General features: G+C 42.6%; 2 protein-coding genes across 3 annotated transcripts in view; one reads left to right on the plus strand and one right to left on the minus strand.

The window, feature by feature from the left end:
• The window catches only part of LRP11 (LDL receptor related protein 11), a 47,088-nt gene extending 39,149 nt beyond the window's left edge, over positions 1-7,939 (plus strand). The window contains exon 7 of the mRNA XM_074990395.1: positions 7,389-7,939. Coding sequence (XP_074846496.1) covers positions 7,389-7,504 — 116 coding nt within the window. The 3' untranslated portion in view covers positions 7,505-7,939. The remainder of the gene's footprint in view (positions 1-7,388) is intronic.
• Positions 4,567-13,979, minus strand: part of PCMT1 (protein-L-isoaspartate (D-aspartate) O-methyltransferase) — a 43,480-nt gene continuing 34,067 nt past the window's right edge. For both annotated transcript variants that reach the window (XM_074990399.1, XM_074990400.1), the window contains exon 8: positions 4,567-6,866. In XM_074990399.1, coding sequence (XP_074846500.1) covers positions 6,854-6,866 — 13 coding nt within the window. In that variant the 3' untranslated portion in view covers positions 4,567-6,853. The remainder of the gene's footprint in view (positions 6,867-13,979) is intronic.

Below are 13,979 nucleotides of genomic sequence, written 5' to 3' on the forward strand. Positions count from 1 at the left end.
TCTGCAGGCGTTGAACACTGCTATGAGCTCCAGTATATTTATGTGCAGTGACTGCTCCGTGGAGGACCACAGCCCTTGCGTCATCTCTTCGCCCATGTGTGCTCCCCACCCTATGAGGGAGGCATCTGTAGTAAGAAAAAACGATATTTGTGGTTGGTGGAAGGGTACCCCTGTTAGCATGTTCTTGGGGTTTATTCACCATAGCAGGGATTTGCGCACCTCTGTTGTGGGCGACACCACCCTGTGAACGGTGTGTGCTGCTGGTTTGTATACGCTCGCCAGCCAGTGCTGCATGCTGGCATGTGTACCCTGGCGTTCTGTACTACGAACGTCGCTGCTGCCATGTGGCCCAGCAGCTGTAAACACGTCAGGACCGGCACCGTAGGGCTGAAGGTGATGACTTGCACGAGGGAGCCAATGGCCCGAAAGCGTGTCTCTGGTAGATACGCTCTAGCTGTAATAGAATTTATGCGTGCCCCTATGAACTCTATGTCCTGTGTGGGGTCTACCTTTGATTTTGCCAGATTGATAACCAGGCCGAGTGAAGAGAACGTCCCTGCTGTGACGCGTATCATGCATAGTACCTCTTCCTTCAAGGCCCCTTTGAGTAGGCAGTCGTCCAGATACGGGAATAGAAATACCCCCTGTCTGTGCAGGTAGGCTGACACCACTGCCACGGTCTTGGTGAAGACTCTGGGGGCCAAGGAGAGGCCAAACGGTAGGAACTTTTATTGAAAATGTTCTTTGCCTACCATGAACCGGAGGAATCGTCGGTGAGCCGGATGGATAGTTATGTGAAAATACGCATCTTGTAAGTCGAGGGCTGCGAACCAATCTCCATCGTCCAGTGCCGTAAGGATGGAGGCGATTGTAATCATCCGAAAACATTGCTTGCACAGGTCCCGGTTGAGGCCTCGAAGATCTAAGATGGGCCTCCAGCCTCCTGTCTTTTTCTCCGTGAGGAAGTACCTCGAGTAGAACCCTTTCCCTTGCAGTTGCTCCGGCACTCTTTCCACTGCCCCTATGAGCATGAGATGGTCTACCTCCTGTTTGAGCCTCGCTACGTGGGAGGCCTCCTGGAGGTGGGGCCTGGGTGGAGGTCGTGGCAGTGGGAGCGACTGGAAGGGGATGGTGTACCCTGTGACTATGATCTCCAGCACCCATTTGTCTGTGGTGATCCTTTGCCACTGGTCGTAGAATGGTCGGAGGCGATGGTGGAATAACAGCTTCGGATGACCTTGTGCGATGGTAGTGATGGCGCAGCCCTGGATCTGTGTGTCAAACTTGTGGCCTTTGGCCCTGCCCCGAGGACGCACGGCTCTGTTGGGAACGTCGCCTGGGAGTTCTGTACTGCTGGTGCTGTTGATGTCGCCCTTGCTCGTAACCCCTGTGGTACTGGGGATGCTGTGGCTGGTACTGGTACCGTCTTTGTTGAGGGTAGTACTTTTTCTTTCTGTATGGAGGGGTGTAAATCCCCAGGGTCCTAAGTGTGGCTCTTGAATCTTTACTGGAATGAAGGACCGGGTAAGTTGATACAGCAAACAGCTTCTGTGTGTCAAAGGGAAGATCGACGATCTTTGCCTGCAGATCCCTCGGTATACCCGAAGTCTGGAGCCAGGACTCCCTTCGCATCACCACTGCCATAGCTGTGGAGCGTGCTGCTGTGTCCGCAACATCCAGGGCGATCTCAACTCCCGTCCTCGAGGCCGCGTAGCCTTCTTGCACGATGGCCTTGAGCACCGGTTTTTCGTCCTCTGGAAGCGAGTCCATGAGGGAGGTTAACCTAGTGTAGTTGTCGAAATTGTGGTTCGCTAGATGCGCTGCGTAATTTGCCATTCGCAACAGTAGTGTGGAGGAGGAGTAGACCTTTTGCCGAACAGCTCTAGCTTCTTGGCATCTTTGTCTGTTCCCCCTGTCTTGAATTGAGATGTCTTTGATCTTTGTTGCGACGACTCTACCACCAAGGAATTTGGTTGTGGGTGGCTGAACAGAAACTCCATGCCCTTCGCTGGCACGAAGTATTTCTCGTCCGCTCTCTTGTGGACAGGCGGAATAGTCGCAGGGGTCTGCCATATCATAGTGGCGGACTCTAAGATTGCTTTGTCAAGCGGTATTGCTATTTTGGAGGAGGCCGGAGGTCTCAGATTTTTGAGGAGCTTATGGTGTTTCTCTTGCACCTCTGCTGTCTGGATGTCTTGCGTGAAGGCCACCCTTTTAAACAGCTCTTGAAACTGTTTGAGATCATCCGGAGGATGGACGTCCCCCGGGGTTGTAGCCTCGTCCGGGGAGGAGAGCGAGGAACCACAAGGATACACCTCTCTAGACCTTTCCGGTTCCTGTTGGCGATGGTACATCCGCTTGCTGGAAACTTGCGAGGGAAAATCTCGGGGTTCCGTAACCAGTTCCCCCTGAGATACTTGAGTCTCTGTCCCCGTTCGCGATTGCCCTTGGGGATACGGGACCGTCTGTGGGGATCTTTCCCTGATAGAATGCCAGTTGTGTCTATGCCCCGCATGATAGGGACGACGATGGCAGCATGGGCACTGTTCTTGAGAAGGTGACCTGGACCACTCCCTTGTTGCATACCCCCCCGCGTGTGGGGGAGCGAGATCGTCGAGAGACCTGGGACACTGGAGAGAGCGATTTGTGATAGTACTGCAGCGGCTCAAACCCCAAGAAGGGTGAGGGTGGTCCTAGCCAGGGTGAGGCTGGTTGTAAAAATGGAGACGGGGACTCCGGGTAGGCTAGGGGGGACCCCTGCCTTCTAGTTCGAGTCCGCAGCATGAGCGGAGGGCTGAGAGAAAGCTACTCTGCAGCCCTGTCTGGAGAGGAGCTGCGGTGCCTTGTTTTCTGTATAGCCTTCCCCCTCCCTTGAGGGGGTAGCTCTGCCCCCTGACGTGCAGGGGATCTCGGCCCCGTCCGCGCTGCGCTCAGCACGCTCTTGGGAGGTGTCGCGTGGTTGGTGTCCTCCAGTGTCTGCAGGCTACGTGCCTGCACGCTCTGCACCGCCGGTTCCCCGGGGGTCGGTGCCGCTGCCTGCGGGGCCGCTGGTACCAGCGCTTGTTTAGCCGCCGCCCTGCCTGCAGTGCGGGGCGGCTGTTTGATCATCGGAGGCTGAGCTGCCTCCATGTGGCTCTCTGTGCCGCCGCCGATCAGCTGTTGCTGCGGCTGGGGGCTGTGCGCTCCTCCCGTCCCACTCGCTGTTGCTGCTGGCAGGGATTGGGTTGGGGAGACTTTCCTCTGTTTTTGCACTGATGGGGTGAGGGAGGCAGCTTTCCTTTTATGGGCCCCGGAGGGTCCCTCCTGCTGCGGCCACTCCGGCACTTCTGGCTGGAGGGCCTTGTCGAATAGCAGCATTTTAAGCCGCATCTCCCTGTCCTTCCTTGCTCTGGCTGTTAATTTTGCACAGAAGGAGCATTTCTGCATGACATGGGACTCCCCAAGGCACGTTATACAGTGACTGTGCCCATCAGACGCTGGCATTGTCTCTCGGCAAGACTCACATTTCTTGAATCCTGAAGAGGACATTGTTGGTGAGTCTTTTAGTTGTTAATGGGGTACTTAGCACCTTCTCTGTGCTGTTTTCCCCCTCTCGGATAGCCTGCCGCGGCAGGAGGGCTAATGGCCCTAGGCTCCTGGCCTCCAGTGCTCCGCTTGTTACTAGGACCGGACTGAATTCCGTCCTGCTTGTTGTTTCTTGTTTTTTTGTTTTTTTTTGAAAATAACAACTGGCTAACTTAACAATAGACTAAGAACTTGAAAACTTTAAAGAAAACAGCTAAAAACCATTGAATACGCTAACTTGGCCGTAGCCTAGTTGGATTCCGTCTGCAGCCGATAGCGGTTAAGAGGAACTGGCGGGGACCGGATAGCGCGCGTGGCCAGGAGCGTGCAAGGGAGCGATGCGCACCGGCGCATGCACGGTCCGGCAGAAACTGCTTGGAAGATCCGATCTGCGGCGCCGGGCAAGCCCGACACCTAATGTGGAGCACCCACGGGGACACTCGAAGAAGAAGTCAGGTTTTTTTTTTTTATCCTTGCAAATTCTGATACAAACTTAGTGTTTTAAAAACTGCACATCCTACTTCTTTACTTATTTTCTACTGCCTGTTGCATAAGACACCTGGGCCTTTTGAGCATGCCAGCAATTATGGAGTACTTCAATTCAGAAGTGATAGCAAGTGCTCTGTTTTAACACAGAGCTTTCTTTTTTCCTCTTTGATGTTGCCAGCTCAGGTTTTTTTCTATCTAATCTTCAAGATCGTTCTCCTAATGGTAGTGAATATGACAACAAAATTAGACCCAGTCTACAAGCCCTAAGTCTGAACTGATTGGCCTAAGTATGAATCCCAATCAATATCATCAAGCTTAATATTTCAAATACCTGTTTACAAACAGATCAGGACACTAATTAAAACCAGAGGAGAAATTCACATATTTCTGGTCATTCCCTAAATTAAGATCTCTAAGTATGTATATATGTTTCTCTTTGGACACAGGAATGATCAAAAAGTGACAGGCTTTATGCGAAACTATTTAAAGAGAAAAAAAATACTCAAATGGGTTCCTTGCACTCTTAATTTTATTTGGCAAAGTAGCAATTTTCAGATAGTTTACACTGCATTTATTCAAGCTCTTCAAATCCTCTGCATTTCACCATCATCTTCTCCAAGAAGCCTGCAGACCATAACCACAATGAAGAAATCTCACCTTTCAGACTCTCTGAATAGTATGCCTAGATTCAGCATCATGAACCCCTCCTGTGGAACAGGGATATTACTCCCCAATAACCTTAGTTTCAGAAGTTCATAGTTCCTGCACTGTGTGTGTCTTACATGGAAAATTTCAGATCTTGTCTACCACATCACCATCATCTAGATTGTTACTCTTCTAGAGAGCAGAATTTGAATACATTTGGAGTACTTCTTCTTCATTTAACTCATTAGTGAGAAAAAGCTAAGTTGAGAACTCAGTAAATTCAAATGACAGTGACCAAAAGACAAAAAATTAGGACTAAGGTGGTGTTCTGTGGAGGCATTTTAAACTCCATGCATCATTTAAGATATCACTTTAACACTAAGGACAGATTCACAGTTGATTGTCGATCAGCACAAGTTGACATTAGATGCAAACTGATTTTTCCTTTTTGTATTTTCTAGAACAAGCATTAAGTAATTAAGTGACTTCCTTAATTGACATTTAGTGTCCCTTACAGGATTAATGTGTATGGGCTCCCAAACTTGACTTAAAAGATCAGGGGGAGAGAATATATTAACCTCCCAAATGGCTAAATAGATGAGATGATAAATATATTTTACAAAGGAATAGAATGGGACTGACCTTCACATGAAGGTAATTTACTTATTCTTTCATATTTGAGAGGCCTTTCAATAATACCATTCATACTTTCAATGATGAACTCTATAGCAGAAAAATACATCTGTTTTAACACAAGCAAGCTGAATATTTTTCAAAAGAAACAGTAACCCTGTTGAATAAATCATATGGGTTCTTATTTATCTTGCCCTGGTTGTTGTAATGAAAGGCAAAAAAGCTCAATATATGCATTTTATCACCCAGTGACAGTGATCAGGAGTTGCAGGAAGAAAATATGCATCCCTAAAAGCAATCCAACAGCTTTGCAGATTTTCAAACTGCTTTGGATTTTCCTGATGTCATTAACTACAGCAAACAGAACATAAACCTGGGTCTCAAGAATGTTTTTAAAAAAAAAAACCTTTAAATTACTCTTTAAATTGGATATTGGTAGTGTTTATATATACACACATTTACATACTTTTTTGGTCAGTGTTTTGGGGTCCATTATTTTTTCTGTATTTTTCCTCTTCTGTAAAAAAAGAAAAGTTCACCTAAAACTTTAATCCAAATTTTTTCCATCATTGCCTGTACTTGGAAGAAGAAAGTACATAACTGCAGAGATTTTGTGTAAAAAGCAACTGATTTTTGAACTAAATGGATGTTAATTTTATTGGAGCACAGTGTTCTGCATTCCAAGCAAATATAGGTAACATACTGATCCTGATCTTCCATACAAGAAGCACACAAATTTTGTTTTTGCTTTTTTGCTTTATTTGGCAAAGCAGCACTGCATAAACTGTTCAGCGATTAGGACATAGCTTACACAGCATTTGTTATGTTAAATTAATGTGTGTGTGTTTAGTGAGCTACACAACAATACCGAGCTACAAGTTTCCTCATATTTTTTGACAAGGAAGGAAGGAACTATGTCAGTTATGTCCAGCCTGAACCACAGCGTTTATAACAAGAGCTGTCACCTCTGATATCTTGAAGTTTCATATATACAAATGCCCACTTTAAAGGTAATAAAGCAGCTGATTGTATCTATTGCATGCTACTCTATGACACTGTGTCAAAAGCTTTAAAAAGGAAGTTCATCTCATTTGTTTTAGTAACATCTAGCAGACATCTGAACACAGAGAACCTGCCATTGTGCATGTAGTGTTCTAAGGTGCACAGAAGCAATTTTACCAAGGAACAATGGAGCTGAAGTAAAGTGTTCAAAAAGTAGCCACCACCAGAGTTCACAAGCTGTAGGTCATTGCATTTTTCAGAAATTCACTTCTTTAACCAGATGAAAGTAAAAAAGGCATGTTAAAAAGAAACAGCCCAAATTTAAAACTTTCTATCATTTCTTGACCAAATTTGCCTTGAGCCTCTAAAAAATAAAATGAAGACACCACACTTTTCCATGCTGATAACAGTATAACAAAATCCAAAACAAGCTGCAATGCTGTTGGTTTTCAAAAAGCTTTTAGAACTGGAGATAGGCAGTCCACTTTAACACTATGTTTGGATCAAGATGATGTAGCTTTTACAATTCATCCCTGCGGAAAGAAAATAAATGCAGTTATATTCTTCTCCCCAAGGAGTTCACGCTTGCAATTCTGTTTTTAAAATCAGCGATTATGCAGAACATTTCAAATACAGCAACAGAACTTCAGCAATCTCTTCAAGCGTTTAAGCCACAAAGAAAATCAACAGCAATCCACAGCACCTAAGACTACTAAGTGAAATACAGAACTACCGTGCAATATGGGTCCCTGATCCTTCAATTTCAAGTATATCATTTACATCCATGAACAAGTCAATTAAAATATCAACAGCTTAAAAAATACATGACTACCTGTTGTCTGAAGAAGTCACTGTCTTACATTCTGGGCCAGTTACTGGAAAAAGACTTGTTTGAAACTATGGTCCAATTATTCTCCGTACGTGCACAAAAGGCTGCAAGATGTGAAACCTGAGTTCAAAGTTAAAATTTACTTGCAGCGTGGTCAGATCTCACTGTGATGAAGAAGTGGAAAGAATCTGGCATTATCTATATGTTATGTCTGCTTATTTCATAGATCAACTTCATCAGTTTCTGAAGAAACTACTCGGGCCAGGGCTACACAATGAACCCCTCCAGCTGCTGAAGGAGGGATTACAAGCAGGGAGGTGTAAATACTCTAGACTAAAGTAAAAGGAACAGAACAGTTTACCTAATCATGTTTTGCCACTAAGATGAGCCCCAAATAATTAAGGTTTGTATTAATGTAGGTTTAAACAATAAGATGTAGAACCCATATTCCAACTGTGAAATGAGGATACATCAGTGACTGAACTCTAAATCTCAAATATTCTTTTTTAAAAAGCATTAGTTTTATACCTACTATTTTCCTACTTGTCAAAGCTGAAAGGTATGAACAAGTCCATCATGGAGAAAGTTCAATTACTGTAACAGAACAGTAGGTTTGCCTTTACCTTCAGAGAATGAAAGCACCATACAAAGGCAAAACATTTGCCTTATTTCATTTCAGGCTGCTTTTACACATGCCACCTCCCCTTGGAGGGGGCATAGTAATGAGGCAATCTGAAGCAGGCTAATGAGGAGCTAACCTGCATATTCAGCGCCTCACTAGCGTAACAGCAGCTGCACAAATTTTGAAGTGCAGACTTTGAATTGCAGATTGACCGTAAAGATGGGGGCAGCTTCGAAATAAGCGCCCCACTTCAACATCCCCTTACTCTGATCTAGTTCTGTGGGACTAACAGAATGTCGAAGAGCAGCGCTTATTTCAAAGCTGCCCCCATCTACACTGTCTACCTGCAATTCAAAGTCTGCACTTTGAAATTGTGTGGCTACCATTATGCTCATGAGGCCCTGGACATACACGTTAGCAGCTCATTAGCCTGCTTCAAATTGCCTCATTACCATGCTCCCTCCAAACGGAGGTGGCATGTGTAGAAGCAGCCTTAGAGTAGTCTATCTCGCTAATATTAAAAATGGCACAAGTTGTGTTTATTAAGAGCAACGTCACTTGTGTGATTCCTGGCAGAATACAACAGTATTTCAATCTACTAATGCAAGCCAGCCTACAAAATACAGCTACATGCATACAAGCAACAAAAAGAAAAGTGTTCAGCTCCTAAAGAAGATGCATTTATATTTATTGTATGGATTATGTACAACTCTTTAAAGCCAACTGAAAGGCTTTTACCTTATCAAGACGAGAGTTTAAAGTTTGAGCTTCTTCCTTAAGCTGATACTAATTCCTAAAGCAGTTAGGCAGCTGCAATCCTTCTTGCAGTAATTGGCTTTTTGGTTTTGGATCCAAGAGGTACATTTTAAGTGCAAGGAGAGGGATTTAGTGGTGCAATTACAGGCAATGTTGTTCATATGGCTAAATTCTATTTCGTTTAATATTTACAACAAAACTGGTAATACTAGCATATTGGCAAAGCCCTGTGTGCCTAAGTGTTAATAGGGCTCTCCACATTGTAATATCAAGGCATAAAGGCAATATTACAACATATTAAGAAGCCTGATATTAATTGTGACAAACCAGATTATTGAAATGTTTTGTTTTAATAGGAAGTTATTTTGCTTAGCAATACTAATGCGTTCTTAATACCCAAATTCATGTCCAATGGAATACTGTAATATAAATAATTTGCTCTGACATTTATTTTCATTGTATGCTGTGTTAAGCAAATCCTGACAAAATGTTAATGCAACTTCCTGCAAGTACAAATAAATTTTAGTATGGAAAAAAACCTGTAAAATTAGTGGTATTATTCATTTTTGTACATTAAAATCTACACACGGGCTATGGTTACAATACAGAGCTCTGTCAACAGAAGTCACTGTTGAAAGAGATTTCTCAAGAAAACATCTGTTGACAGAGTACAGCCACAGACACACAAAAGCCAACTGGACGAGTGCTCTGCTTGTCAACAGAGCAGCAGGACTGCCTGGCTGCTCTCGCAACAAAACAGGCACTCAGGGCTGCCCACTGTCCTGGATGCCCAGGGTGTTGAGAGAAGACACCCCCAGAGCATCCACACAGCTTTTTTTTAAAATCGACAGAATCCATTAATGAAATGCGCTCTTCCTGAGCTAGGAGAGGCAGAAGGTTGTTGGCAGAAGTGCTGACTTTTGTCAACATACTGTCAACAAAACACATTTTGTGTGGACGTCACCAGTTTTGTCAACAAAACTTGCTAGTGTAGCCAGAGCCTAAGGGACTAAAGTGAAGCAACTGGGGTCTACAGAGTTTTGCTTGATTGTTATTAGCCAAATCAAAGAATGCCTAGGCGAGTCCATATTAAGACATGCTATATTTCAGGCATTTGAATTGTACTATTTTCCAAACATTTCAAGAAGTTGATGAGCAGGATATATAACATGTTGAATTAAATATTTCAAAATTTATAAAACTAAAGCCTATTTAATCAGATAACAATTCACAGGGTCCTAACTTAAAAAAGGTAAACAAACCTGTGGGCTTAACTGCAGATAATGAAAACACCAATAGCTGATCTAAACTTCAAGTGTAAAAGAAATTTGTAAAATAACAGGTTTCTACAGAAGTTCTGAAAGTAAAGAACTAATTATACTCCCTGATAAGTGCAAGACTGGTCCTGCAACAGGACTTTGAGTCATGTGAGTGTCTCTAGCTTTTGCTAGTTTTTGCCAAGGAATATTTTTTCCAAATTTCCTTGATAAACTCTTCTGTAGTCTCCTAAGTCTGTTTGAAAGGTCTCTCTAGTTCACTTAAATTTTCTTCTCTTTCTGACAGATTACTACTGACCATAAAGGCCTTATACAGTGTTGATTAATCCTCTCCATCTTTGGCATTTACACTTTTCCCAATCTTCCCCTCCAGTTACTGCATAGCCAAGCTATAAATACTTCATTTTTTCTCTTTAAAACTAACAGTCTCCTCTTTCAGCCTGTGGGTACTGAAAATATTGCCCTAAATGCTGGAATTTTTGAGGAGAACCAGCACGTACGAAAACCAGTGCTGTCAACCCTCAAACATTCAAAAGTTCTGAGCAGGGCCTCAAAATGATACTAGCTAAAAATCATGAGATTTTAAAAGACATTTTGGTTCCTTTCTGCTTGTCTTTTTAATGTTGGCATATTAATGGTTCATGTTTTTCTCTGCATCCATGAGGTCCAACAATTTTTTAAAAAAGAAAATGGAAATTACCAGGAAATAACCTGATTCTCCCACCTGGGAATTTAAGGAAAGAACAAAAGTATCATGACAGCTAGCAACGATAAGAAACAAATGAAGTCTGAGATAAAGCTAGCCTTGATGCGTAAGGGAAGAGAAATCAGAGGACTTAATTATTGGTCTTCATCTGCTGGGAAGAATTTTAACTAGATTAAGTTTGACTGGTTTTAATTTTCAAATCTGCAGTGTAGACCTTTTGATGATTCAGTACTAGTGCCTTCCTGTTCTCCCTACCACAGAACATTAGACTATTTTCTCTTTGATATCTTGCATTCTTTTTAGTTGCATGTTGTTATTTTCTGCCCTAAACTTTCTAGACCCCTTTGCATTTGTGTCCTTACTGATGGTAACAGCAACTTCCAATTTAATACCTTCAGCAAGTTTCACTGAGTTGTCATTACTTGCCCCTTCTTGATTGATAAATATTAGATCAAACATATATACTGGCAATATCCTATAACAGTGTTTCCCAAATGGTGTTCCGCAGAACAAATAAGGGTTCCGTGAGAAAATTCCATTACAATAGTTGACACCTTTTGGGGCTCCTTGCCCTGCTACAACTGAAACAATAGAACTGAATGTAATTGATTTAACAGCTGGCAGGGCAGCAGGAGGGATCTGGCCGTTAAACCAAATGAATTCAGTTCCATTATTTCAGTGGTGGCAGGGAGCCACAGAGACACCCTCACTCCCCCTGCTACTTGAGCAGCCACAGCACTCTGGTGGGTGTGGCTCAGATCACCCCCACCAGCGGAACACCCCCCATGTGAGCCTTCCTCCCACGGGGCACGTGTGGCCACCCAGTGTAGGCTCCCCAGTCAGCACCACAGATGGGTTAGTCCTGGGGGTCCGTTTGGGGCTGAGGTGGGTTAATCCTGGGAATGGGGGGCAGGGTTTGAGGTGGGAGGAGTTAAGTCTGGGGATGGGAGGGGCAAGTTTACAGGACAGGGTGTAAAGCCTGGAGATGGGGGTTGGGTTTGGGAGCCGAAGGCTGAGGCACAAAGCCTGGAGATGGAGGGCGGGTCTTGGGGGCCGAGGAGGAAAGAACCTGGGAATGGGGTTCCCAAAATTATTTCGAGTTTAAAAGGGTTCTGTGGCCAAATAAAATTGGGAAACACTGTCCTAGAAGCAGTCACAACCTGAAACATTGCCATTTGGCACTGCCCTATGTAGCTCCTAAACCCGTGTTCAATCTGTACGACAGCATTCATATGCAAGCCAATTTCAATGGGCACAAAAAGTGCAATGATGTTAAAAATCAGTTTTCGTCTACTAGACCGGTCAAGATATAGTATATCCATATGCTTGCTTAAACCATTAATTTTACTAAACTGAAAAATCTATAAATTTTGTCTGTGGAAATTCCCCTTCCCTGCTATTGAGTGAAAATCCTACTCTCACTCAGTAATGTAAGGAACCTAAAAGAAATTAAACAAAACACCTCACTGAACGTCAATGGAAATTGAGCACTGAATTTCCATAGGCTCATTTGAAGCACTGACAATCATCAACTTCCATCCCTAACCAGAGACAGATGTGAAATGATTAACCTTTTCAGAAAAGATAATTAAACACATTACACACGTGGGGTGAAATCCTGACTCCTCAAAAGTCAATTTTGCTGTCATTCAGCAAGAAATTTAACTCTCTCATGGTTTTCCCATGTATGAGTTACTCACTTTTGAATGTGAGTTCTCTAAAAACTTCAAATAAGGCATAAACTGAAGTTTAGAATGCTCATTTCTATCAAAATACATTAAACAAACAAAGCCAAACCTGCAATACACACATTTAGTGCTTATGGCTTTATTACCCCCCAAATACTTCTAAATTCTCTCTTCATATAAACGGATTCCTAGTAACTGAAGTCTTTTGAAGATAAAACAAAAGGAAGATCCTAATCTAAAATCACAAACAGTCAAATTTTACATTTCAACAGTGATAACTGGGAAAAAAAAGGAAACTTCCAAAGTACAGGACAAAAGCAGGAAACCCATCAGTATAGTTCAGAGCATCATGTAACTGCTGGGACACGGAATTAAGCTAATTTAATATTTAGAAGCTACTAGCTAGACACTACCTCATTAAACTTATTTTAGAGTGCTTCACTAAGTGAAAACTATGGAGTAATCAGTCAAAAATTAAAGTGAGGCTTCAATAAGCTGTCGAATTGAACTGTTGTTTTTATAGACTTTTTATAAATTAGACACTATATTTCAAAGCACTTACAGTACATGTCATAGGTAACTGATAAATATTGTATTAGGTGAGCTTTCGTGGGACAGACCCACTTCTTCAGACCACAGCCAGACCAGAACAGACTCAAGATTCTGGTCTGGCTATGGTCTGAAGAAGTGGGTCTGTCCCACAAAAGCTCACCTAATAAACTATTTTGCTAGTCTTTAAAGTGCTACTTGACTGCTTTTTGTTTTGATAGTGTATAGACTAGAACAGCTTACTCTCTGTTACTATTCGTTACTATCCAACAATTAAAAAAAAGCCAAACTGCTTGCCAGTTATTCAGAAAGCTCAGTGTGCATGTGTGCTCTTCAGTTAATGAAGCTAACACATTCACAAATGTTTCTACTCAGGAAGCAAAAGAGGACTGTTGGCTTACTCATTTGCATATTAATGCCTGGCATGTTTTTCAAGATGACAGCTGTGTTGTGCCTTTGCTGGATCAGGGAGCCAATAACATGCATTTGTCTACTCCTGAAAGTAACTTATTTAGTACCGATGGACATTGGAAGCTTGCTAATAATAGAAAATACAATATGCTCAAGTGACATGACACACTTTAGTAGGGTATGTTTAAGATAGGATCTTTTGAATACCTAAAACAACCATTTGGCTTTTGTTTCGGAAAGAAGGGGCTTACAGTCTCTTCACTCTTGTTATTTTCAGGACCAGGAAATTAAGCATTCATTTAGAAAATTAGCTATATAGCACCCTAAAAAGATTGTGGAGAACTTTCCTTAATTATGGAGTCTTGAATAAATTTACAGTAACTGAGAAATGTACTTGTATTTCCTGTTGTAGTACAAGTAGATCTACTGCATGAACACAACAGCTCTAGGAAGCACAGTGCACACTCCTATTTCATTTAAAGTATCCTTTTATATTTTATGTTAGCTACTGGTGTAACCATAGCACAAATAATTATATTAGGTGAGGTATTTAAATTTAGGAACTATTGTGTTCAAAACAATGGAAATAATACTTCAGCACCAACACAATCTCAAGAAGCCATGAGTTCAAATGAAAAAAAAACACAACCCATGCAACATTGTCTGCTTTTAACTTTACTCAAAAAAAAAAAAAAAAGCAGAACCTCCTTGCAGTGATGTAACAATACAGAGGTGGTCACTTTCCATGGTATGGAAGAGCAGAAAGCAGCGACAGCAGCAAAAGCAGCCCTTGCAGTCTATCTGCTTA

This window comes from Carettochelys insculpta, chromosome 3, assembly GCF_033958435.1.
Source record: "Carettochelys insculpta isolate YL-2023 chromosome 3, ASM3395843v1, whole genome shotgun sequence".
In the NCBI taxonomy this organism is placed as follows: domain Eukaryota; kingdom Metazoa; phylum Chordata; order Testudines; family Carettochelyidae; genus Carettochelys; species Carettochelys insculpta.